Raw genomic sequence first — 27,452 nt, forward strand, 5'->3', positions numbered from 1 at the left:
CCATTGATTGGGACATCACCAGAATTAGACGATGTGTGATGTCTCTTTCTGTAAAGCAATTAGGATCAAAGATCATATGATGCCACTTCCTGTAATCAACAATGCGTGATGGATGTCAACGTATGCGTGCTGCCCCACATGCCCCACCTGCAATAGTAGATGTAGGGATAGAATTTCTAGACATTGGGCCTCATTACGAGTCCGGCGGTAACCGCGGCGGTAAAACCGCATGGTTACCGCCGGACTCGTATTACCATTCCGCCTCCGTGATTCCCGGAATTACCGGGGCATTACAACCCCGGTTTTCCGGGAATCACGGAGGCGGAATGGTGTAAATCCCCATTCCCATTGAGTCCTATGGGAATCGGGATCATGGAAACACCGGCAGCATCTCGTAATGCTGCCAGTGTTTCCTCGTCCGCCTGCATGCGGGAGGTGTTAAACACGCCAGGTCAGACCTGGCGGGAACATCACCTCCCGCCTGCAGGGGTCGGGATCAGGCGGTCCGGAAACAACGGTGGCGGCGGGTTTACCGCCACCGTTATTTCCGGACCGCCAGGGTCGTAATGAGGCCCATTGTATTCATTTTGTTTGAATTTTTGTCCAGTGTTGGCCCTACCCAGAGAGCTCTGAGATTAAATCATTCATAAGTTAAATTGCTGGAGATGAAACAGAAGTAGGTGTGAAGACTAGAATCTAGGGAATTAATAAGGATTTTCTGCAAGCTTATGTAGAGTCAGTGACATCTTTTTTTGCTGCTAAACTATAACCAACAACAGTGATACTGAGCCCTAAAGCAATACTGACCCTTAATGCACCAAATGGGTCCTTGTCTCCTGCAACAAGATGGTGGAGGAGAGAGTGTATCACAACCCCCATGCCTGGTAGTAGGCTGTGAGGAGCCAATAATGAGACATGAACACAGAGGAGTCAGGTCTGTTGCTACAAACCTTTATTAAAACAAATGCGGTTTGGAAAATATTTCACTATCCCTCATCTAGGAGGAATTTGCCTAGCCTACCTGAAACAAAACGAATGGGCCTATCCGGTGTCAAGATGTCCAAAAAGAATGTATGTCCTGTGTCTGTAATCCTATTCTGGCCCTCACACAGTAAATACACTCTGAGATGTAAGGGATACTGCCTCTTGCTTTTCAAAACCACCCACATGTTCAAGTTCAACACTGAAGTTCAAATTCAACAAAAAGGTTTCCACTGAACAATGTTCAAAGTTCCAGAGAATAACTTCCTTCCCCATATTCCTTGTTATAATACCAGAAGTTTAAAAAGAATAATCATGTTCCAAGAGGATTTCTCTCCTCCGTTGGTATTTTTTCTTGAGGAACAGTTCCCTTCCCAAGCCTTTCTCTTCACTGTTTAACACATTTCAAATCCTGAGGGTATGTCTCTTCCTAAGAACTTTCCTTGCCTGTATGTAATTTCACAACAGTTCTTAATCCATAGGGTATGACCTTCCTTGAGTTTCTTTATAACTTATACCTCTATTGCTCTTCACCTGGTAAACTCTCCTGCCAAAACATGTTACACAAACAGGTTACCTTCACCTGGTACACCTTCCCACCAGGACCTTATTACACAGATAGTTCGCTTCACCTGGTATACTTTACTGCCATGACTTTATCACACAAATACTTTACTTGACCTGGTATACTTTCCTGCTAGGACTTCATCACACAAATACTTAACTTCACCTGGTATACTTTCCTGCCAGGACTTGGTCACACCGATACTTAACTTCACCTGGTATACTTTCTTTGCAGGACTTTATCATATATATTACTTTTTCTTTAAGGCTGGGGTTCAATAACCCACTCACAACTTTGTTTACAAATCCTTTTATTTATTTTGTACTTTTGCTTTTGGCCTACCATTGTGTTTTTAAGAAGCAACTAACGTTATTAGGCCATCCGGCACCCCACGTGTCTTCTCCGACTTCACTGTTTAGCTTCTGGCATCCCCTTCAGTTGGTTCCCTTTAATTTGTGTTATTCCTATGGAGAGAAACACATTCGCTGACCACCCAGTAAGCCTCTTATTATCCCTGGGCTTACCGGTTGCCTTCAGTGCTCCTTCACTATCGTCGCCTACTGGCTTTGTGTGCACCCAGTTAAGCGGGGTACCCTTGCTGTCTCTCTTTCCGTGGTGTGCAGTTCCCGTGCCTCACTCTCTATCAGCAGTGATGCACCTGCACCCAGTCTTCTCCTTTCCTCATTCGGATTCTCCTTCACATCACCTGCCATGGCAAGTTCTCTCCCAGCATGGTACTCAGTATTACTGGGGATCGCGCTGTGGTTCAGCATCTGCAGCTGTCCTCTCTCTTTCTCCTGCTTCTTCTCCCTGTCAGGTGTAGCTGGGGTGTATTTAAAATTCCTGGCTGGATTATTCAACTTCCAACAACTAGACCGCTCTGTTGATCTTCTGGGCCAAGTAATCCTCATTATTCTGTGATTCTTCCTCTTGTCAGTGGTAATGGGACCATTTCCTAAATGGTTTTAAGAACATTGATACTGAACTTGATTGGAAGTGATCCTCACTACTCCCTACTTCTTCCTCATCCCAGTTGTCCATATACCATCCCTCATGGGAGTTTGGGGAGTAACAAAAGTAGATCTAGATAGAGTTTGAGGAGGCGTGTGACAGTATCCTATTAATACATGGGGTACAGAAGGAACATCCCTCAAAGTTAATGGGAGTATGTGGTTTCCTCCAACAGTGTCCTCTTCTTTTCCCAAGGTGTATAGCTGCCCCCAGGGTGAGGATCAGGAAGCAGCTGCCGTCTGCTGGCCATATAGGGGGAGGTCTCCTCAGGGAAAGAAGTGAGGGCATCGCCAGATTCATCACAATGCCAATGTTTTTACTGCAGATGGTCACTTCTACTCCTCCTTTTAGCGCCGCTCTGCAATCAACCGCACATTATACCTTTTTTTCTTTTCTTTTTTGGCAATAACCCAGATTTCAATCAACCAATCATTCAATCACTATCAAACACAACCCTGGCCAGTGTTTTGGACAATTGTCTCTGGGCTCAATGGTTTGTAGCCAAAAAAAACACAATCAACACAATCAACAACATGAAATCATAAATCAGCAGTGATTGTTTAGTGATTGTTTAGGCGTTGTTTAGTGATTGTTTAGGCGTTCCGAACTACAGTAGGGGAAGAGTCATTTGGCCATTTAAGGAAAATTTATAAAAGGCACTGGAAGAGGTGAGAATAGAATTCATATTAGAATTCAGATCCCAGTTTCTAGCTTTTCAGAGGCCATAATTGCACCTACTGCTCTACCGGTGCTGTCGTTCACTATGAAGACCAAATAAGTGTGCACACATTTAAACGTAGCCTGAAACATCACAATATGTCATCATACTCTCAGCACAGCACAAACTTGGATAATCACACTTCACCAACAACAAAGCAGTGAGGGCTTTCATTTCTGTTGCAAAGTGATTTCGGGGTGAGCAGTCATAAATGATTCAAATTTAAAAATGTAAAACATTTGATGCAAACAGTAGCACACATTTTAATAAATCAGTGTTTTTTCAATGTCAGTATTTTAAAATAAAGGTTTGCAGAAGATAAAACATGCAAATAACAAGGGGGTCCTGGGAGACTCTCTGCAAGACTTGAGTCTTTAGCTCACTAACTTTCACAGAGGAGAAACAGCAACCCCAGACATGTGTTTTGGTCTGGTTGAACCTCATCAGTAGGGTGTAGCTGTGCCTCTCTAAGAATAGTGAGCAAGGGTCCACGTCTTGATTCCCCTAGTAACTTAGGGTGAGAGGGCTTGTGTGTACTAGAAGAGACTTTCATGGTGGATGTTAATGGGTAAGAAAATTGCAAGGTGGTCCTATCTGTTCACAGAACCAGGCATTGGGCTCATTACAAGTTTGGTGGTGTGGGAAAAATGTGGGAAAAATGTGGAGGTAATTCCATTTGGCAGTATTACCTCAGGCTGAATTACCAGGTGGAAAAACTGTCGATTATTGGAGCTAAAGTGAAAGAGTTACCTCAAGCTTCAATCTGGAGTTAAATCCTCCACTTTACCTCCAAAAATCACTGATATCACCATCTAGTAATTGAGCGGGAGGTAACACCGCCAATATTCCCCAATGTAGTCCTATGGACTCAATAAAATGGGGATTTACAAGGCCAAACCTCCACTTGACCAAGGGGCTTTATCAGTAATTCAATCTGGCTGTATTCCAGTGGCTTTTCCACAAGGATACTGCCATACTCATAATGAGCCAATTATTGGCACACAAGAGAAGAGCCTCAAAGGGGACATAGTGTGTGTTAATAAGTGGGAGAGCACATGAGAAGGTAACCTGGTTGGTAAAAATTATACAATACATGTTAAGGAGGAGTCAGGCATAGGAGTAACTTGGATACAAATTGAGAAGAAATTATAGAAATAAAATACGCTCAGATTAATTGAATTTAACAAGATGGTATTGAAACGGTAGAGGAGGGATTATATGGGGCAAAGCCACATGGGATGACTGCAGCAGGGTAAGAGAAGTTTGGCTCCAGGATTTGAATATGCAGTTCGTGATTGCATCCAGATTTTAGGTAAAACAGATTGGAAGCATGAATTAAGAAGAATAAAGTGTTTTATTCTTCGTTTTTGCATGTAAAACTGGGATCAATTGTTTCAAAAATAGTCAAGGTTGAAGGGAATACAAGCAAAAATGAACAAAAACAATATACAACAAAGATAAAACTTTAGAAAGGCTTAAGTTTTTGCATGATTTTATTATGAGGACACTAATATAATGTTCAATCTTCCACATTACCCGTACCCTTATTAACCAAACAGAGAAAAATGATTATTCAATTAATTCAGTTTTTTCATCAGAAAACATGTATCACACATATGTCGCACTATTGCCATTTCTCGTTAAAACATTGCAGTGATAAAAACAAAACATAGAAAAGTGGACATAAAATGAAAGAAAGAAATCTGGAAAAACATAGTGATGGTGTTTAGTTTTACGTTCAATATTTTGTAGAGCACAAGCATTCAATGTGGGGGCATTTCGGTGATATTTGAAACATAAAATGTAAACAAAGGAGTATTCAGAAGGAGCTGTAAAAATTCCACAAGAGTATGCCTTACACGATGTGTCCTAAGTTTATTTTTCAAAATAGTAGATTTGACTAAGTCAGTAGTGATTGAGGTAAATTATTCCACCTTTTGGAGGCCTGAACTGAGAAAGACCGCACTCCAAAGTGAAAAGGCTGTTGTGTATCTTTCTTCACCTTTTGAATCTAAGAGGATCTGGTTTTATCCTTCCAAACTAGGCTTTTCTCAAACTTGCCTAAATGATACAAAATGCAAAAATCGATCATTTAAAACAAACTCTAACACCGTACAATGTATTTAATAACAATCATTGATCTAGAAATATCTCCTCTACTTATTATATATTGCAGTGCAGTCTAAACGCAAGAATAACTGAACTGGCTAATTGACACAGGGAAATTCAAACAAGTAAACATGTATTTCAAGAAGACGTCATGATAGCCAGGTACTGACTGATCTCCATGCAGGAAAACTGGATTTCATTTAGATTTTTAATTAATCCATGCAAGCAGCAAATATTTATAATCCAAGCCATGATACAACCTAAGTTAAAACACGTACAAAGGAGTGCCAGAAATAAACATTGAAGTGTTATTTTTTTTCTTTTCTTCCTTTTGTCTGCTTGGACTATTACACATTTCTTTTTTTATATGCAACAAGTAACAAACAACCAGAATAATCAAATTCTGAATATAAAGTTGGCTTACTTCTAGGAGAAATATTGCAGTGCTTAATCTCAAAACCTACATTAGTGACAGCCTGTCTCACATATTCTTCACTTAGGCATAAGACCGGGAACTTGAACTTTTCAACCTTGAAGAACGTGCAATCAAGCAGCATATTTATTAGTAGACAGCCCTCTAATTTGATCAGCAACGCCATTTGTTTCAAAGCTATTTGGAAGGATTCCTTGTTATGGCAAAATATTTCTAGGCAATATGCTGTCAAAAGGCAGTCGGCCAATGACGAAAGCTTTGGGGCAACTGGATAATCATCACTGAGTTCAGCTTTGATGACATCTTTGATGAGGCTCCTCATTTTCTCTTCCTTCTCAATCACCTTTTCCCTATAAACATAAACACAAGGAAACATCACATTGACACTACCTTTTTTGACCAAATTATTGGAAAAGCCAATGCAATTTTCATTTTGTGATGTGCAGTTAGATCAGCCTGTGATGTAGAGTCAATTGCCCTGACATTCATGCTAGTCAGCCAACGAGCGTTTACAATGAAGCTTTTTACATAGGGTGTAAGGGCTGTAACAGTGTTTGGGTCCTAGAGATCAAGTTAAATGCCTGAGTGAAAGGCCAGAGCACAACAGAACCAATTAACAACGTTTATGGGCCCATGCCTCCTTGTCTGGCCCAAGGGTTGAATCTTGAAAGCTATTGTAACCTGTATCAATATATAGTATGATGCAGTTTACTATATAGTTTACATGTAAATAAAAGTGGTTTGTACATACTTCTGCCTGGGTAGTTGCAGGAAATTGGCTGCAGGTATTCCTGCACTGCCAGGAGCCTTAGAATGCAGCATTGTGAACCTTGTGCAGGCTTTAGGAGCCAATGTGTGGCTACCCTGGTCGGTATTTCCTGTAGTTTGTCCAATGAAAATGCTCTTCAACATTATAAGGGACCTAGTAATATAATTAATAATAGCCGTTTTTCATATAGCATATGTCATATTCCTCCCACTTCTAAGTGCTGTAAGGATTGACTAATATTATTATCCATTGAATGTGTATTTGAATTCAGCTGTTATTATTATTGAAACGGGGTAAGACTTATCATATCAGCTAGGGCTGTTTGAACTTCCCGAAAATTGCCCTTCCAGAAGTTTAAGCTTTCTGAGTGGATTAGCCCTGTCCAGATTGATATCAACTGGTTTAACCAAAGGTGAACCCCATCTAAGGCTCAAGATGAGTCCCCCTGTCCAAATGTGAGGCGCGGGACTTAAGAGGGAATTTTGAAGAGCAAATCAGAGTATTTGAGCAAATACAAAATATGATCATTTTCCATTGATGCTGTATATTTTCACTGCCAAGAGTTGAGCTGACCAGAGGGTAAACTGCAAGTGCGAGACCAGGACCCAGGAAACCGGGCTTAGTGGTGGAGCGAGGGGTCCAGCAGTCCTAGATGTGGATGCATGGATTGAATAATGTAATAGGGTTGTCCTAATGTTCTGGGTCAAAGACCCTGGGTCCAGCATGCTCTGTGATGTGAATGGTAGGCAGGTGTACTGTGGACCTCCACCCTATTGGGTTGGTACCCCTGCACCCTACTCCCTCTGGCTCAGAGGTGTAGGTGTGACATAGCTAGCCAAGCAACACTGTTCATTACCAACTGACCTCATAATATCGATGAGGACAAATTAATTCCCCTTCAAAAAATATAGGTAATTGTTCTAGGGCACAATTGGTGCTTGATCTGGATGAGGTTGTCTGTGGGCCAACATAGAAGCTCTGCCCATTTCTACAGTCCAGTCATTTGTATATGTTAACATAATGTGTTATGTAATCTTGCATTGGTATAGCGCCTATTGCCAGAGGTTATGGCCTTGAGGAGGGTTTTGCCTGTCAGAAAGGCATAGGAGGAGTATGATGGTAGTGGTAGGGAGTATGATTCAGTAGTGATAGGGAGGAGTAAAGTTGGGTAGATATTTGGGATGAGGATGAGGAAAAGATAAGATGCTCAGGAAGGCATTGGGAGGAAAAGGTGGAGGAGCGATGTGTACAATTGGACCGAATTTATCATGGGACTCAACTGTATTCTATGGGGCGTCGCACTGAATGGAGGTTGGAGAGACAACTGGAGAAAGGCGCTTTCCATGTCATGGGGCGGAGAGACAACTGGAGAAAGGCGCTTTCCATGTCCGGGGCGGAGAGACAACTGGAGAAAGGCGCTTTCCATGTCATGGGGTGGAGAGACAACTGGAGAAAGGCGCTTTCCATGTCAGGGGCGGAGAGACAACTGGAGAAAGGCGCTTTCCATGTCATGGGGTGGAGAGAGAACTGGAGAAAGGCGCTTTCCATGTCAGGTGGTGGAGAGAAAACTGGAGAAAGGCGCTTTCCATGTCAGGGTATGGAGAGACAACTTGAGAAAGGCGATTTCCATGTCATGGGGCGGAGAGACAACTGGAGAAAGGCGCTTTCCATGTCAGGGGTGGAGAGACAACTCGAGAAAGGCGCTTTCCATGTCAGGGGCGGAGAGACAACTGGAGAAAGGCGTTTCCATGTCAGGGGCGGAGAGACAACTGGAGAAAGGCGCTTTCCATGTCAGGGGCTGGAGAGACAACTGGAGAAAGGCGCTTTCCATGTCAGGGGTGGAGAGACAACTGGAGAAAGGCGCTTTCCATGTCAGGGGGTGGAGAGACAACTGGAGAAAGGCGCTTCCATGTCATGGGGTGGAGAGACAACTGGAGAAAGGCGCTTTCCATGTCAGGGGTGGAGAGACAACTCGAGAAAGGCACTTTCCATGTCAGGGGGTGGAGAGACAATGGGAGAAAGGTGCTTTCCATGTCATGGGTTGGAGAGACAACTGGAGAAAGGCGCTTTCCATGTCAGGGGCGGAGAGACAACTGGAGAAAGGCGCTTTCCATGTCAGGGGCTGGAGAGACAACGGGAAAAAGGTGCTTTCTATGTCAGGGGGTGGAGAGACAACTAGTTAAAGGTGCTTTCCATGTCATGGGTTGGAGAGACAACGGGAAAAGGCGCTTTCCATGTCAGGGGGTGGAGAGACAACTAGATAAAGGCGCTTTCCATGTCAGGGGTGGAGAGACGATGGTAGAAAGGCACTTCCCATGTCAGGGGGTGGAGGGACAATGGGAGAAAGGTGGTTTCCATGTCAGGGGGTGGAGGGACTAATAATAACACAAGGTACTAGTACGTATGTAGGTTGGCCTATAGGAAGGTGTGAATGAATTAAGGTCCTGCCCCTGGTCTAAACCTAAGTGCCCCATTTGGGGTAATAGCATCTACATATAATTGGTATCCATCATAATACAACACATCAAGGATAGTCATGCAGATAATTGTAAGTTAAAGACAAGACTTTATGTGCAAACATACGTGCAAAAGGTGAAAACAATGCCCTAAACCATGAGGGCAAATACAATCAATAAAACATTTACAAGGTTACATACATATAAAAATCTTCCTTCTTAACATAAATCAGAGTGCAAAATTGCTAAACAGAAATCATGAATGTAAGTTAAAAAGGAAAGAAAAAAATGGAAAAATCAATGAAACATAAACAAAAGTAAAGGAAATATTTCTCCCAATGTAGAGACATCAACACTGGAAAGAGGTAACGAATACCTTTTTCAATATTATATGGTCATGATAAGTATCAGTGACACCCCAGTGGGAATCTTTGTTCATACACCAATGGGGTGGAGAGACAACTGGTTAAAGGTGCTTTCCATGTCAGGGGGTGGAGAGACAACGGGAGAAAGGCACTTTCCATGTCAGGGGGTGGAGAGACAACTGGAGAAAGCTGCTTTCCATGTCAGGGGGTGGAGAGATAACAGAAGAAAGGTGCTTTCTATGTCAGGGGGTGGAGAGACAACTGGTTAAAGGTGCTTTCCTTGTCAGGAGTGGAGAGACAACGGGAGAAAGGCACTTTCCATGTCAGGGGGTGGAGAGACCATGGGAGAAAGGTGGTTTCCATGTCAGGGGGTGGAGAGACAACTGGTTAAAGGTGCTTTCCATGTCACTGGTTTGAGACAAGGGAGAAAGGTGTTTTCCATGTCAGGGGGTGGAGAGACAACTGGTGAAAGGTGCTTTCCATGTCAGGGGGTACGACTGGATTTTACCCATATCATGTTGAGCCAAGGCATGTTGAAGCCATGCCCAAGAAGTGAAACGCGGCAAAGCCCTTCTACGTACCTCCTTCCTTAGCCTCCCAAAAACATTTTGGAGGCGATGCATGTCAGAAATCCGATTTTGCAATTTTTGAAAACGCCCCCTGATAAGCGTGCAAAAAGAACCTTAATTTTTGTTTATGCTTCCTATTTATGTCATGGTTACCAAAAGGGCATTTTGTTAATGAAAACCCTAGTCTTGCCCTTCTGTGCAAGGTGCTTAAGGAAACAAAGCCTGTCTATTGCACAGCAACGATCAATCTGCCTTTTCTGCCAGTCGTGGTATTTTTTTAAGGCTAAGGACCTGAAAATGGGACAATTCGTTCACAGGGCCTTACTTGAGGAAAATGTTTAGTTTATTTCAAAAACTACTCACAGTCTTTCTCCTATGTTTTATAAGTTGAAGTGGGAGCTCAAAAAAGCTAGCCAAGGAAAGGGCATTGGCTGAGAGTTCAAAAGCCGGCACAATACATTGTCATGGGGTCATTTTAAATCTGGCACAGTGGTATAGCAAGGCATCACAAGACGGCCTTTCTCTACACCTCAAAAATGTTTTACAAAGTTTTTGCAGGTGGCATGAAAGACGGAGAGGGAATACATTTCTGCCTCATGCTCCCCACACTGCATGCAAAAAACCTCTCTGTTTTACGCCAGCCTCAGATTTACATGCTCGCAAAAAACTAATGAATTCTAATGAATTTCACCACCAAAAAGAACCTCTTAAAAGGAGCGGGATTCCATAGGAATCCATTGCAAATGCAGTCTGTAAAGCATCATTTGCAGAAAGCAATCACTATTTATTACAAAACGCAGAGTACAATAGAAGAGTGTAGGTGATTATGCCTTTTTTTCTCTTCCTTATTGTTCTCTGTTTTGTAAATGTGGTTGACTGCATGCATGGTGCCCCAATAGCACATAAGTGCTAACGTTTGAGCCCCCTGTATGCAATTACCACTGCTTACAAAATGAGACCTTGCCAGTTTGGCCCCATTAAATCTGTGACCTCCCGCAATCATCCAGTTATCACCCTTCCTGGGGTGCTGGTTGTGATATGTGGAGGCGCACGCTAGTGTTTGAGAATCAGTCGCAAAGGATTCTATAAGCAATTCAAGTTGCTTCAAATAGGCTAGTATTAATTCATTTATTTGTTGTTTTGCAATGCACAAGGAGGAAGCGATCCATGCCAGCGCTGTACCAGATATTCTAAAATGATAATGGATCGGAAAATCAAAATGTTTTGGACCACTGTGTCATAACCTGCTAATAGGTCAAATGGGATAAGGGCAACACCTTCGAGGTCATCTAGGAATTTCAGTTTTGATGTAAGTTGTGGAATACAGTGTGGCGGAGTGTGGAGTGCTTAATTGGGAATTCTGGGTGGAATGTAGGAGATGTCAGCTGGTGGAGGAGCCTAAGACATTTGGTTGTGATATTGTCTAGAGCTCAACAAGCTGCACTTTGAATCTCCTCTGTAGGGACTGTAGTACGGATAGTTGAATCAAAATAGAGTGTATGTTATAACTAAGGCTTCTAGTTTTCCGTTTTTACCGAATTTTACACATAAATACAGATGGAAATCAATCTGCTTTCTGTCTGTATTTATTTATAAAAATAGAAAAAATTGAAAAACAGGTCTTTCTGTCTGGTTCTCCATGATGTCACTCATACATCGCAGGCCAATTGCATTGCAGATTGGCAGCATGGAGAGTTTAACAGTTGCATACAAATAGCATTAAAGTTCTTCAAATTGCTGACAGCATATACTTAAGGCAGCAGCAGTCACAGGAGCAACCGCTTGTTGTTATGGAAAACATTGAGCTAGCATTTCTTTCCTTTACGGCTGCATGTGTGCTTTAATAAATAATTGTTTTCATTAGAATAAATGCCGAAAAATACTGGTTTGCAAATTCTCTTTTTATATGACAAAAAATAAATATGGATAAATACAGAAAAAAGGCCCAAAAATAAACATGGATAAATACAGATGGAAATAGCAGAAAAATAAATACCATAAAACCGGAAGCCTGAATTATAATACTCTCACCTGTCTTCTTCTGGCTGGCAAAGAAACTTTGAGCAAGAGCTCCAGTCAATTGCATCTGGTTCTTTGTTTATCCACTTTCTGGCACTTTGGCAACAGCCATCCAGGAAATCTATATAGATGATGTTCTTGAAGAGGTCGCAAGCAGAGTAAAGTAGAGGAATAATAAATGCCCCGCCGTACTGAATCATGGTGTCGCCTTTCACAGCTCCTGTTCACGAGTGAAAACAACTGGATGAACACATCACAAAATTCTCTTTGTTCTGCCTATACATTTTTCATACAGAAAGTGTCCCATTTATAAATACAAGAAATGTATGTAAACCACCAACAAAAGTGTTTCGGCCCAAAACACCAAACACTTCCAAGTGTTCGACTTACTCTTGAAAAAATCTTCATTTAAACCTTTGTAGGTTATATTCAGATCACAAGGGAACAACATAGAGATTCATAAGAAACTGCCTTCCTGGTGAAGCAGGGACACAATTGGTGTAAGATTATGTGCATGCATACGATTGTGCAGACATTAAGAAATGGAAGCAGGCCAGCAAAAGAGAACGTTTTCCAAGGGTTGTCTTAAAGTGTTGCTGTACTAGTGACTGTGCTCGTCAAACAAGTTCAGGGATTCCCCAAGCAACCCAAAATCTTGGTGTTTACAAGTCCAGTGAATTTTTTGAAGTTTTCAGAGTTTCATCTAGAGAAGACTGAGGGCATCCAGGGACAACCAATGAGGGCCCTGCGCTGCCTTATTGGGGCATAGAACACGCACACAGGGCAGTCGGGCAAATTTTAAAAATGTTTTTTTTCCAGCTCTCTTGCGTTAGAAATTGAGAAAAAAGTATAACTATTCTTGAGGTGCTGGGGGGAGATGGTGATAGGGCATAGTGATGGTTGGGGTGTGTCTGGGTCTAGTTTGCCAGTAAAAAGGAGACCTCCACGAATATCTGAGTCTCACTGGATGTTTAACTGCAAATAAAGTGTTTTCTTTTCATATCCAATTTTGTTGGCATGGGTTATTTTGTAGCCTAGTTTATTACGAGGATTTGTGTGAAATAGCTGGACACCTAGACATTTATTCTTCTTATATATATTTTTTTAATAAATCACAATGAAGGTTTTTAGGTATTTCCAAAGGATAGGTCTGTAGATTCTGATATTGGATCTGATCTCCAACACTGCACTTGATATGATAATGTGTTCAAAGTATGCTAAGGTAATTAAAAAAGCTCTATATGGAAGACCCAATACCTATGAAGAGAACTGCCTGGCATTTCTGTGCTGCGCTGCCCTTGTGTATTGGACCAGACTCACATGCAGATGGCTAATTCACCTCTATGAAAGGTACAGTGAGCTAAGACTTGCTCCTAGACCCGGCCGAGTGGGGCCCACCTCACCGAAAACTTGAATGGGCTGTGTTCATTCCCAGTAGATGGGCTCCCAGATTTTACACTGAAAAAACAGAGTTGGAGGCTAATTTAATGCAGATAATCCAGACATGGATCCCCATCTCACAGTGCCTTATAGAGTCTCAGTGTCACCTCACTGATGATGCCCAACAAGTATCACAGACGTGTCTGGTGTTGCTGATGTTTATCTTGATCAGAGGAGAATGTCCCAATATTTTAGTGCTAGACTTCCCATTTGGCGGAGTGGGTCCATGCTGATACATGAAATAATATGGCAGTAACTGTCACAATATATTATGCAGCACAAGAAAGTCAGGGATCTCTTTCCATGGCAATTAATGTGGCACTCAATAAAACCACTTTTTATTATTTCTACAAACAGATTTGTTTTTAAGGAGGCCTCCAACCCATCTCGCACCCAACCTCAACCAGCACCCCCTGTCACAATAGACCAAGAACCAGGCCGTTGTGTTATCAACGAATAATTTATTAATTTGTGATTTAATGGAAAATGTTAATAAACAGTTACAATAGCCACCCAGATGTGGCAACACACACTTCAGAGTACTTTGAATCAATACTTTGAATTACCTTAGGTGCCTGAATGTCTGGGTAGACAGGATGAGAGGGTGGAGTTTGAGGACCCCTGCACAGGTTCTCCTTGGAGACCCAAGTCACACTCTTGTTTGATTGGTTAGGTCACTATCCTGCCAGGACAGCCACCCTGCTGTGTGATTGACAGCCAGGCTGTGTGAATGGCGGAAAACTGCATATAAAGCAGGTCTCTGGGAAGGCAGAGTCACCAATGGATCGAGAGAACTGAAGAGAAACTAAAGGAAGAGGACTACTACCACAAGTGAACCTCCTGGTGAAGCCCTGCTGCGGGTCCGAATCTCCTACACTTTGACGACAGAGAAGATCTGCAAGGAATCATCTTCCCTTGAACTGGTGGGACCAACCAGTTCACCAAACACCAAGAAAGGCCTACCTCCCCTGCTCGAATTTGCTGTGCACCGCTGCAGTGAACCGGATAGCAAGGAGGACCGGACCCTGTTTGGGTTTTAAGCAGCGCACCTTTTATTCGTTGCTTTGCTCTGCTGCTGGTTTCTTCCCTGGGCAGTGCAGGGCCCTCCAGTCTTCCTCCTTTGTGTCAGTCTGACAGTCACTTCAGGAACCATGAGCCTTCAGGATCTGCCAGGAACTTCTGCCTCAGCTACAGCATTCTACTTCTTCTAAGCTACTGTTCAAACCCGGTTGTTTGTTTCATCCGACCGCAGTGACAGTGTTTTAAATCTTTCGCCAATCCAAGGGCTTGTCCTTCTCTACTCTTTTAAATAACTTTTCCTCCGACCAACTTCATTCCAAACTCTCGGCAAAGACTTAACTGCGAACTACTCTGAACTGTGTGATCCTGTGCAAAGACTCAGAACCATTAACATTGGCCCAGGCCTATTGATTTGAATCCTAGTTGTAGTAAGCCTTTTCTAAGTTTCCCTGCCTACTTACTTGTTGATGCTGCTTGATTTTGAATAACCTTGTCTTTCTCTCCCTTTTTAAATTGCTGGAGTGCCATTTTGTTCACACTTAATATTGAGCTTAACTTGTCAGGAATTGATTGGGTGTTGTTTAGTATATCAAGATTGTGATTATCTGCTGCTTTATAATAGTGAATTGATTTATAACTGATGTTGTAAATAAATGTATATTCTTTTATTCCGAAACCTTGAGTCAGTGTTTGTTTGAACCATAGCAATTGCTGTCCTTTGTGTAACTTCTGATACTGCTCACTTTACTCTTGAGATAAGTCTGGCTGCTCAGCCATCGCTACCACTTTACTGTGTAGTACAGGCTTGTACCAAAGGTGAATTTGTACTTGCACTTGTAGTCTTAATTGTGTGTGGTGTTCCTAAAGGGTACTGCATATGATTCTGCCTAACAATGGCTTGATGAACTGCCATCAACTCTGCCACCTGACTACTTCTAGGGCTCCGGGGAATCATTCACCCAGCTATTCCCCACGCCAGCCATGGTTCCTTTTCCCCATTGTTATCAACATGGTAGGCGCACCCGTCCACATAATCTGTGTGCATCCCCTGGCACATGTCTTCCTCATAGACTTTGTGCAGAAACATCAGATACGCCTCAATGTTGTCTTGGGTTTTTAGACTTTCAACCTCGAGACAGTTTTCTTGAGCACAATCATGCAATCATGCAAGTCAGCCAGACCTTGCACGAAGGGACTCTTCTGGAATTATTCACGTTGCCCTCCCGGATTCTGTCACTTTGGAGATATTGCAAAGGATTGTGAGGAGTCTTGACAACGATGTGCTCCCCCTAGATGAACAGGCAGTCATTTTTGAGTGCCCACACCATTGCCAGGAGTGCCTTCTCACAATTGTTTAATTATTACTCCACAGAGGACAAAGTCTTACTCGCATAGGAGATTACTTTGTTGGCCTTGTTGTGCTTCTGGTATAATACTGCTGTTAAGCAAGTATTTGAGAACCCTGTCTCCAAGAACTATTTGTTTTTGATGGGGTAAGCTAAACAAGGCGCTTGTGAAAGGCTTCTTTTCAGTTGTTATACTGCCTCGGCTTGCTCTGGAACCCACTCCTACTTGACACCAGCCTTTAATAAATGGAGCAAGAGTCTTGGGACCTCTTCGTAGTGTTCTATGACGTTTCTGCTGTAGTTAGACAGTCCAAGAAGGCTTCTTAGTTCCTGCAGGGTCAAAGGGTCCTTCAGTTTTAGTAAGGCTCACCTTTTTTTCGCCTGGGGACTAAGACCTGCAGGGGTGATTTCATACCCTAGGAAGGTCACCCAGGTCTTACACCACTGCGCCTTCTGGAAGGACAGTTTTGCTCCGGCTTCCTTCAACTGGGTCAGAACATAGCGGATATTCACTATATGTTCCTCCACGGTTGAGCTTTTAATTAGAAAATCATCCATACAGGCCAGGTTTCCCTTTCACCCAAGTCCAGCATGGCCTTGTGTAGAAAAATGTTACATTCATTGCCGGAGTTTATATATCCAAAGGGGGTGCGGGTCCACATGTACTGCTGCCCCCCCCCCGAAGGTAAGGTACAGGCAAGCTTGTACTGGTCTTCCCTACTCACGAGTACTGTCCAGGAACCATTGGTCAGGCCAATGGCGGTATACACCTTTTACCCTTGGATCTGGCCCACTCCCTGATCAATGTAGGGAAGAGGCCATCGGGACATGTGGACCTGTTTATTTAACTTCCTAAGGTCTGCACAAAGTCTCCATTGGCCTTTGGGTTTTATTACTGTGGACTGGACAAATTATTCCACAGGATTCTAAGTTCTTTATGATCTCCGTGAGTGACTCCATAGACGTGAGAGGCAACCGATATTGCTTCAAGAATACGGGAGCCATCCCAGGGTCTGTGGGTATGGATGTAGACTGTATCTCGGTGCGACCACAGTCGTAGAAGTCCACGGCAAAGATTTCCTGAAAATCCAGGAACACTTGTTTCAGCTTTTGCTCCTAAGTCTCACAGGCATCAGCGAGGTTGATTCGTTCCTCAACCATCTGCCTGAAGCCTGGAAATACCTCAGGTTTTTCAATTTCCGCAGTATCCTCCAGCTGCGTGGGGAGATCTCATGTTATGGTGTTGGCCTGAACAGGAGGTTTCTAGTCGGAGAGGCAGTCATTGTTGACGTGAAATACCATCTCATCCTTCCTGATGTTGCCGGTCACCTCTCCCCCCCCCAATGAGGGCAGGAAGAGTACACCAAGAAATTCCCCCTTGCCAGGTGAACATCTTTTCTGGAGGTAAGTCATCATCCGAATCGTAGCAGTCATTGGGGATCTGTCCTATGATTTAATTCCCTAGGTCAATGGAGAAATATTGGGCATCAACCACCATTCCAATGAAGGTGTATACACCCAGAGTGATACTCCTAGGGTCGTTGTTATCCACCAATATTCGAATGGTGTCGTGTTGCAGGTCAACTAGTGGTATTGGGTTCAAATACAACCCCTGCTGTCAAAGGTGATAATTTAAAGTTATATAAGCATCCAGGTTTTGGAGTTTCTGTCCTCTCTTAATTTTTAGGGGGATGGTGAATTGTCGGATCAGTCCTGTGATAGTGACCTCTTCTCCACTTTGAACTTCAACTGCATACGGCATCAAATTGAGCTGACCAAAATGCTTTTTCAGGATTGTCAAAGCCCATGGGGTTACCACGCAGTCGGGACCAAACTTTGTAATTAATTAGGTCCAAATTAATTGGGAATCGATTGAGAATGTCACTGCCTAAGTAGAAGGCAGAGGGGACATCTCGCACAACCCAACAATTATGATCTATGCTTTTATCACCAAGGGACATTTTTAGCATGCACCTGCTAGGCAGGAGATGTTTGGAATTGGGAGTTTCCAGGCCCATTTCCCACTTATCAATCAGCTTAAATGTGGGCATGGTGTTCTTTTGGGAGTTTCCTGAATAATGCTTCGCTGATGAAGCTTTTTCCATTATTCAGGCATACTCTGGTGAGAACAGGCTCCCCTTCCTCATTTACCTGAATGGGGAGGAACAGCTTTTCACCCTTTTTCTGAATATCAGCCGAACATTGAGCTGGTTTTTCATCACCTTTTATCATGGAACTTGGGTTTTCTTCAAATCGTGGATCTGTATAAAATGTCAGGATATTTCTTTCCAGTGTGAAATGTCACTTGAAACTGGGAGGAAGGCTGATCTTCAAAAACGGAGAAAGGTTCCACTCCCCAGTTTGTTCTCCTATAGAAATTACAGTAATTACGGGGACTTGATTGTACCTAAAGAGGAATTCAATGTGTTCAGACTATTGCTCAACCATATGGCCATTTAAACGTACATCATGCATGCTCTGTTTTAGATTTATTGGCCGGTTAGTCTGGGTCCAGAGGACCTTGTTCACACAGTCTATTAGGGTGAATACCTCTGAAGCAGGTCATTCACTAGGAGACAGGGTGTGCCCTCTGGAGTGATGACTATGATCAGGTGTTTCTCCCTATGTCACCCAATTTTGATTTCCAGACCCGTAGTCCCCTCGATGGGCATATAATTTCCGTCGTAGTTCAGGAGTTGTCCAGGAAGAGGTTTGAGGTGAACTTGATGACTCTGCCCCCTCCCTGAATTGATTTGATCAAATGCCTTTTGGATAGAAGGGTGGCTTTGGACCCTGTATCCACCAGTACTGAAAATGCACACTGGTCTTGTACCTTGATGGAGGCATAAAACCTGCCTCATTTCTCCTCAAGGGGCAAAGGAAATGTGCATTTTGAACCAGCTGGGCAGTTAATTTCTTTATTTTCAACTATAACACTGTGTGATCTTGGGCAGTTTTCTGTGTCGGAGTACGGGAATCAGTAAAGACATTTTGGCATCCTGAGATTTGGGGATTTAGGAATCCCCTTGTTCGCCTGATTCTGTGCTGTCCCCCTTTTCCTGGAGACAGTCACTTAAACCAGTTTGAGGGAAGGATCCCTCATTGATTTCTGAGTCATCAGGGTGAATCTGTTGGGGTTCAGGTACTGGTGGTTCTGGGTCAGTCCCCATAATTACCCAGTCTAAGTTAGGGTCTTTTGGGACCCATTTTCCCTTGGGAGGAATCCCCCTGTCCTTGAAAGAGAAGACTTTCTTCCCTGAATCTTCCAGGGATTCTTCCCCTTCAAACTGGAGGACACTGACTTCCTCCACAAAATTGGTTTTCTTTGTCCCTTGGTTTCTCCTACTTGACCTCTGTTCCCTAGGTTGCAGCTCTTCAGGGGTAGGAGATTTGGGTTCAGGTTCAGAGGTTTCTAGGGGCTTTTCACAGGTGAGGAAGGAAGTTTCCTCTATGGCTTTGCATCTCCGTCCCCCCTGGCCTCCTCCTCTGGAACCTGTTGGTTGTGAGGGTTTTCTCCCCGTCATTGCTCTGGGGTGCCAGACCCTGGGTTGAGCTGTTCTGGGCAGCATGCGACTCAGGTCGTGGGTCAAGCTTTGGACCTGCCATCTCAAGTTGTGACATCATCTCTGGTTGATATGGGGGTTTAGGATCAAAACTTTGCTGCTTTCAGGAAGGGAGATGTCTCTTCTCCTAGAGTAGCTTGGTTATTAAGGGTTTCCCTGTTAGACCTCCATCCTTGGTCTCCCTTCTCCCTGATTTGGGTATCTAGAATCCTGAAAGCGGGGAGAGAGAGGAGGATTGTTCAGAATGTTGGGGTTTTGAGGGTACCTGGGGAAGAAACTTGAATTGGAGGGTGGAATATTACTGCCCTCCTGAGGGAAGTTTTGTGGGAAGTTTGGAGGAAAGTTTCCTGGGGCCGTAATTACCTGATTGGATCCCCCCCTTGAGCCCAGGGAGTCCATACGTACTCCAAGATGAGTCTGTTGCCCTTGTACCTCTGGCTAATGTAGGTGGCAGATTCAGTAGGCAAATTTGTGGGGTACCCCACCTGGCTTCCCCCGCTTGGGACTGGTCAGAGGGTTTCCTCCACCTCTAGTTCAGTTTGTTAGAGGGAGGGGTATTTTTAGCCCCCCCATTTCTAGGTCCAAGATGGGCGTATTCTTCACCTCTGCCACCTTGGCAGCAGCGGTGCTGTTGGATGGTTTGGGGTTTTTGGGCGAATTTTTGTTTTCCACTGGATTTTGGACTTCATAGATCAGGGTAGCCTGTTCTATTACCCACTCCAGGGTCCTTTCATTGTTGAAGTCCCTAACCGGTTGTGTCATGATGTATTTAGGGAGTGCATGAAAATAGGTATTAATAAACTCCCTACTATTTGTGCACACCCATCTAGAAGTTTGGACAAATGCCTGCTTCAATTCTTGAACAAATTCTCTCGGTGCCTGATCCTCTACACACTGCAGGTTGCAGGCCGCCTTGCAAGCCTCCTGGGGGTTCTGGTGTATGGAGAAGTGTTTCAAGATAGCCGCCTTGTAGGTAGACCATCTTGAATGATTTTGCTCCTCCAGCCCAGCAAAGAAGCTGGAGTATTCTGGGGAGAATGTCCACTTGACAAACTCCATGGAATTATGGTCATTGTTGATGCCAAATGACATCATCATCGGGTCATATGGCTCCAGATACTCCCAGACGGAGTACTTGGCATTTTTGTGGTAAAGAGTCATGCAGTTTCTGATGGCTTTTATTTGTCGAATGGGGTCTTTTAGCAGAGTTCTCTTTTGTTTGGCAGCCTTCTTTTTCCATTGCACTTGAGTTCATTCGCCCTCAGACTCAGAGCTGCTGCTATTTGGGGCCCGTCCCTTACGTCTAGATGCTCCCAGATTCTTTGAGACTGGGAGTATCTCCCAGAATGACATGGTCTAGTCTCTTCTCCCCTACTGTATTGAGGTCTCTCTGGGCCACTTCCATTGGGCTCCCTTTTTCGCACAGGGGAGTACTCATCTGGCTTCTCCCTTCTTCCGAGGTCGGTAGAGAACTCCCCCCACTTCCCGGATTGGGTGGAGGTTTTCAGGGTGCTCTTTCGGGGGCCTAAACTCTGATTCCTCTTTATCTCAAAGTGGACCAGATGGTCTCTTTGTAACCTGTGTCTCTGCCAGACTAACTCCCTGATCTTCTCATCATAGGAGTCCTGATGGTCAGATGTGTTTGCCAAAATATTTTTCAACCTAAGCAATGATGCACATCCATCAATCTCTGATGGGAGCTAGCCTGCTGACTCACTCATGCTAGGCCTAATTGAGTCCAGCTGCCTCATGGTTCCCAGTTCTTGTGAACTCATAGGCATGACGTTAGCAGCGCCTTGCGCATACACAGTGGTTGGTTGGCTTGAGGTCCCTGGTACAGAGGACATCACACCATAATCAGGGGTTGCCCTTCCATTCCCTAACTGTTCAGGGTTCCTCAAGGCCTGATTAAATGTAGCCTGTTCTATTTCTAATCTCTCAAATGTATCTTTCTCAGCCCCTATTTCTTAGGGGAAACTATAACGCCAACCATACACTATGGAGAGACATACTAAGGTCACCCATAAAAAGAGTAAAAGACTAGGTGAGAGGGGAAAAAGGTTCCCCTTTACCTTGGGACAAGGTAAAATAGTTAACCAAGTCCAAACAAAAAGTTCTTGGGTTGAAGTTGGATGCAGGGTGGCGGTAGGAGTTTGGACGAGTGACATTATGCTGAAGTGAGGTCGGTGGAGGGATTACTATGGATGTGGTCTGGTAAGGGATGATGGGGGTGCTCGAGAAGAAGGGTGCTGGTGGCGAGCCGTGGGGACCAAAACCACTCTAGCCTCATTCTGGGACGATCTTAAGATCACTGCAGACTCCATAGGATGCGCCGCACTAATTCTCCTCGACCTGTCTGCAGCCATTGACACGATTAACCACTCAATCCTTCTTGACCATCTCCACTCTCAAATGGATCGCCTCCTTCCTCAACAATAGGAAACAAATAACCATCCTCTCCCCTTTTGTCTCAGCTGCTCGCTCAGTTAATACTGGAGTACCGCAAGGCGCATGCCTATCTGCTCTCCTATTCAACCTCAATATATCCACCCTTCCTGGAAGAGACCACACCTCTCCAGCTCTCAGAACCATCCATTGGTTTATAGTCAGACGAAGGGCCACTTTCAAAACCCTGTGCATCACTCATCGTGCAGTGCACAAGTCCAGCCCACTGTACCTGCAAGGTAAGTTAAAACCCTATCTCCCGCGTCACACCCTAACATCAAGCTCTGCCCTCCTTTTAGTGATCCCACCCACTAACTTTGTCAGGATTGGAGGATCCTCTTTCTCAGAACTGGCCCCGACTCTGTGGAACTCGCTTCCAGATCACATCCGGCACACCTAAAACTATATGACATTCCGCAGATTACTAAAAACATGGCTCTTTCAACAACACCAACAACCATAAAGATGCGTCTGAACTACCAACATCCCAATGACTAAATACACAATAGGACTCCCAACCTTGTCCTCAATGAATACGCCCACTGATTTGACTATAGACATCCGTATATGAACACTGAACAATGATCTTTAGATCTTACCCACAAGATATAATGGATGAATGGAATGGAAGGATTGGGTGAGTGGGTGGAGTGAGTAGATGGAAGGGACGGATGGAACGGACAAGTGGAGTGAATGGATGGAATGGATGGAGTGAATGGAAAGGATGGATGCATGTGGAGTGAATGGATGGAATGTATGGCATGGATGTATGTGATGTGGAATGAATCCAAGTTATGTATATGGAATGAATGAGATGGAGGGAATGGATGACATTGATGGAATGGATGGATGGATGGATGGAATGGATGGATTGGACGGATGGAATGAATGGACACTTGTGGATGGAATGGAGGGCATGGATGCATGTGGAGTGAATGGAAGGTATGTATATGGAATTGATGAATGGAATGGATGGAATATATGGATATGGAATTGATGGATGGAGTGGACAGAATGGATGGAATGGATGGCATGGATGGAATGGATGAAATAGATTAAGTGGATGGAACTGATGACATGGATGACATGGATGACATGGATGACATGGATGGAATGGATGGAATGGATGTATATGGAGCTGATAGCTGGATGGAATGGAATGAGTGGACAGAATTAATGGACTGGATGGATGAAATAGATGGATGGAATGGATAGATGGATGGAGTGGATGGAACAGAATGGATGAAATGGACGGAACGTATGGAACGGATGAAATGGATTTTACCGATGCAATGGATTCAATGGATGGATGAAATGGGTGGAATGGGTGGATGGATGGATGGATGGATGGATGGATGGATGGATGGATGGAACGGATGGAACGGATGGAACGGATGGAAAGGATGGATGGAGTGGATGGATGGAATGGATGTAATGGACGAAATAGATGGAAAGCATGAAATGGATGGCATGGATGAAGTGGATGTTATGAATGGAATGGATGGAATGGATGGAATGGATGATTGAGATGGATGGATGGAATGGATAGAATAGATGAAATAGATGGAATGGATGAAATGGAAAGAATAGATGAAATGGATGGAATGGAAGAAATGGATGGAATGGATGAGATGCAAATGGATGGAGAGGATGGTTTGGATGAATGGATCGATTGGATGGATGGAATGGATGGAAAGGATGGAACGCAGGAAATGGATGGCAAGGATGAAATGGATGTAATGAATGGAATGGATGCAGGGGATGGATGGAATGGATAGAATGGCTGGAATGGATGAAATGGATGGAAAAGATTAAATGAATGGAATAGATGAGATGGATGGATTGGAGGAAATGGATGGAATGGATGAGATGGAATTGGATTGAGGGGATGGATTGGATGGATGAATCGATTGGATGGATGGAGTGGACGGAATGGATGGATGGAATGGATGGAAAGGATGGAATTAATAAAATGGAAGGACACATGCGGAAAAATTGATAGAAATGATGGCATGGATACATGCGGAAAGAATAGAACTTATTTATATGGAATTGATGGATGGAACGGATGGAACGGATGGAATGTATGTATATGGAAATGATGGATGAATGGACGGAATGGATTAAATAGATGGATGGAGTGGATGGATTGAGTAGACAGAATTGATGGATGGAATGGATGTAAGGGATGGAATGAATAAAATGGATGGACACATGTGAAAAAATGGATATAATGGATGGCATGGATACATGCGGAATTAATGGAATGTATGTGTATGGAATGGAGGAAATGGATGGAATGGATGAGATGGAATTGGATGAAGGGGATGGATTGGATGGATGGATCGATTGGATGGATTGAGTGGATGGAATGGATGGATGGAATGGATGAAATAGATGGAATGCATGAAATGGGTGGCATGAATGAAGTGGATGGAGTCAATGGAACCGATGGAATAGATGCATGATTTTGATGGATGGATGGATGGAATGGACCGAATGGATGGATGGAATGGATGAAAGGATGGAATGAATACAATGGATGAACACATGCAGAAACATTGATAGAATGAATGGCATGGATACATGCAGAAAGAATTGAATGTATGTATATGGAATTTATGGATGGAACGGATGGAATGTATGTATATGGAATTGATGGATGAATGGACGGAATGGATGAAATAGATGGATGGAGTGGACAGAATTGATGGAAGGGATGGATGGAAGGGATGGAATGAATAACATTAATGGGCACACGCGAAAAAATTGATAGAATGGATGGCATGGATACATGTGGAATTAATGGAATTGATGGATGGAATGGATGGAATGTATGCATGTGGAGTCGATGGATGGAATAGACGGATGGCATGGATGGACTAAATGGATGGAATAGAAGTGATGGAATTGATGGAAGGGACTGAAAGCTTCAGATGAATGGAATGGAGGAAATGGATGGAATGGATGAGATGCAATTGGATGGAGTGGATGGTTTGGATGGATGGATCGATTAGATGGATGGAGTGGGCGAATAGATGGATGGATGGATGGATGGATGGAATGGATGAATGAATGGAATGAATGAAATGGATGGAATAGATGAAGTGGATGGATTGGAGGCAATGGATGGAATGGATGAGATGTAATTGAATGGAGGGGATGGATTGGATGGATGAATCTATTGGATGGGTGGAGTGGATGGAATGGATGGATGAATGGACGGAATGGATGAAATAGATGGATGAAGTGAATGGGTGGAGTGGACGGAATTGATGGATGGAATGGATGGAAGGGATGGAATGAATAAAATGGATGGACACACGTGAACAAATTGATAGAATGGATGGCATGGATACATGCAGAATGAATGGAATTTATGTATATGGAATTGATCAATGGAATGGATGGAACAAATGGAATGTATGCATATAGAGTTGATGGATGGAATAGATGGACTGAATTAATGGAATGGAAGTGATGGAAGTGATGGAATTGATGGAAGCGACGGACGACTTTGGATGGATGGAGCAAATGGATGTAATGAATGAATGAAGAAATGAAAAACAGATGGATGCACTGATGGAATGGGTAAATGGAATAATTGGATGAAGAAATGGAAGAAATAGAATGATTCATTGATGGAATGGATAATTCCCATATGTGCCCACCCTACTCGTGTCTTTGTATACCCTGTCTTCTAGTCCCCCATGGGGTTGCAGTATATCCCTATGTGCCATCCTATAGCTGTAAGCCTAGCCCCTATCACTGTGTGTCTGTGTGTCGCTGTGCTCCCTGCTATCCTGTTCCCGTGATGCTGCTATGTATCCCAATGTAATACCCAAACTTCTCGTCACCATGTGTGCCCATATGTCACTGTGTCCTCTGCTTTCTTGTCCCCCATGCTGTTACTATATATGCCCATGTGTCACTGTTGTCCTCTGCTTTCCTGCCCCCCATGCTGTTGCTATATATCCGTATGCTCCCTCCTGTCACTGTAAGACCAACCCACTGTCACTGTGTGTCAGTATGTCAATGTGTTCCCTGCCATCCTGTGCACATGCCTGGTCACAGGCGCTTTAAAGATGAACCATCATACCATATCACATCCCTACGCCTACTCTCGACTATGCACCATCACACAGCTAGAACACAGCTATACCCCTGATAAATTTGGCGTAGCTGTTCACATACGAACAATACCCCATGAACCCATGAACACCTCATCACCCTAAAAAATGCAGCTTTCCCATGACATTCTGGCCTAACTGCTCACATAAGCATCCTTCAGGCCTAACACAGCCAAACCCAGTCTGGATGTCCACTCACCAGACTTCAAACACATTCAACTTCCTACTGACCTGAAATTGGTTCCCAAGGGAGTTCAATCTACCTGCGCTTTGAGGTCATACCAATGATATATAGAGCGCTATATAAATGCCAAGTAACATGACATAACAACAGGAAAATCGGTTTTAGTACATGCAACACATGGGCAAATGGAAAGGAAATGCAATCGAAAATTTGTTATCAAAATATAGTAGGGGAAGAGGACTAGATCAGGAAAAACGTTTTTTTAAAGGTTAAGCTGAATTTCTAGGGAAACGAAAATGCAAATGATATTGGTTTTTACTAAGGCTATAAATGACAGGCACACTTTAGGCAATGGGGAACTCGCAATAGGAAAATAGGTTTTCAGTTCAAATGATAGAGGCACATAACAGGTAGGCTCGGGGGGCAAAGAGATTACTCACAATAAGAAAACGGTTTGGGGTTAAATTGACAGATGCAAATAGAAATTTGTTTTGGAAAATAACATTTAAACACACAAGCAAATTCGGTTTCGGCTCTTAATGGAATTAATTCTTTCACGGGAACACTTTGTAACTATAATGACTCATAAGACACTGGAAGAGATAGTTAGTTATGAATTCCAACTATTTCGATCCCGTGAAATAATGTGGAAATTAATTGGTTTACCGAAAAATATAGACTATGGATCTACACAAGCAACTGGAGATTCTTCAAGGGGAAATGACTGAAATGCAAAGGCAAACAAAGGATTCTTCAAATGGGACACAGACAATTGAAACATTTTTCAATAGGAAAAACTACTGAATTACACAAAGAAAGAAGATGGGATTTTCCCATGGGGGAATCTCTGTGGCAATGCTGAAGAAGATAGGGCTTATTTAATCTATGGATGGGGATGTACATACTTACAGGAGAGGGCTTAATGGACATCACGGGGGCCCCAGAGCTTCACTGTGGGGACAATCAAGGGGTCAGTCAAGGCTTCTCTCTGTCCACCAAAAAGGGTCCCACTTCAGCTACTACAGCTCCTGGCTTCACCCCAAGATTTAGGCCCCACTCTGCAAGTATGGTTCCTGATTTGGTCAGCTGCACACCTCAGATTTGGTAGGGAAAGTCCTGATTTGAGGTGGAGTGACTTATTTATAAGAGAAATGATATCAAAGATGTGTCATAGTTCTCACAGAATGTATATGGCAGTGTTCAAGGGTTCCCTCCCATCTGTGGGCTAATAAGTCCAGAGAATGTGGGTGTGTTTTGGGAAGCCAAGAGAGGAGACCCAATCCATCATCAATTTTTTTCTGAAACGCATGTACTTTATCAGATGTCTGT

General features: G+C 43.5%; 1 protein-coding gene across 1 annotated transcript in view; it reads right to left on the reverse strand.

Moving 5' to 3' along the window:
• Nucleotides 1-5,574: 5,574 nt before the first annotated feature.
• The window catches only part of LOC138487773 (nicotinamide N-methyltransferase-like), a 30,296-nt gene continuing 8,418 nt past the window's right edge, over nt 5,575-27,452 (reverse strand). Inside the window, exons 2-3 of the mRNA XM_069614322.1 lie at nt 12,008-12,215; nt 5,575-6,167 (exon numbers count right to left, since the gene is read on the reverse strand). Coding sequence (XP_069470423.1) covers nt 5,732-6,167; nt 12,008-12,215 — 644 coding nt within the window. The 3' untranslated portion in view covers nt 5,575-5,731. The remainder of the gene's footprint in view (nt 6,168-12,007; nt 12,216-27,452) is intronic.

Source organism: Ambystoma mexicanum, chromosome 9 (assembly GCF_040938575.1).
Source record: "Ambystoma mexicanum isolate Mex_15411 chromosome 9, UKY_AmexF1_1, whole genome shotgun sequence".
Lineage (NCBI taxonomy): Eukaryota > Metazoa > Chordata > Amphibia > Caudata > Ambystomatidae > Ambystoma > Ambystoma mexicanum.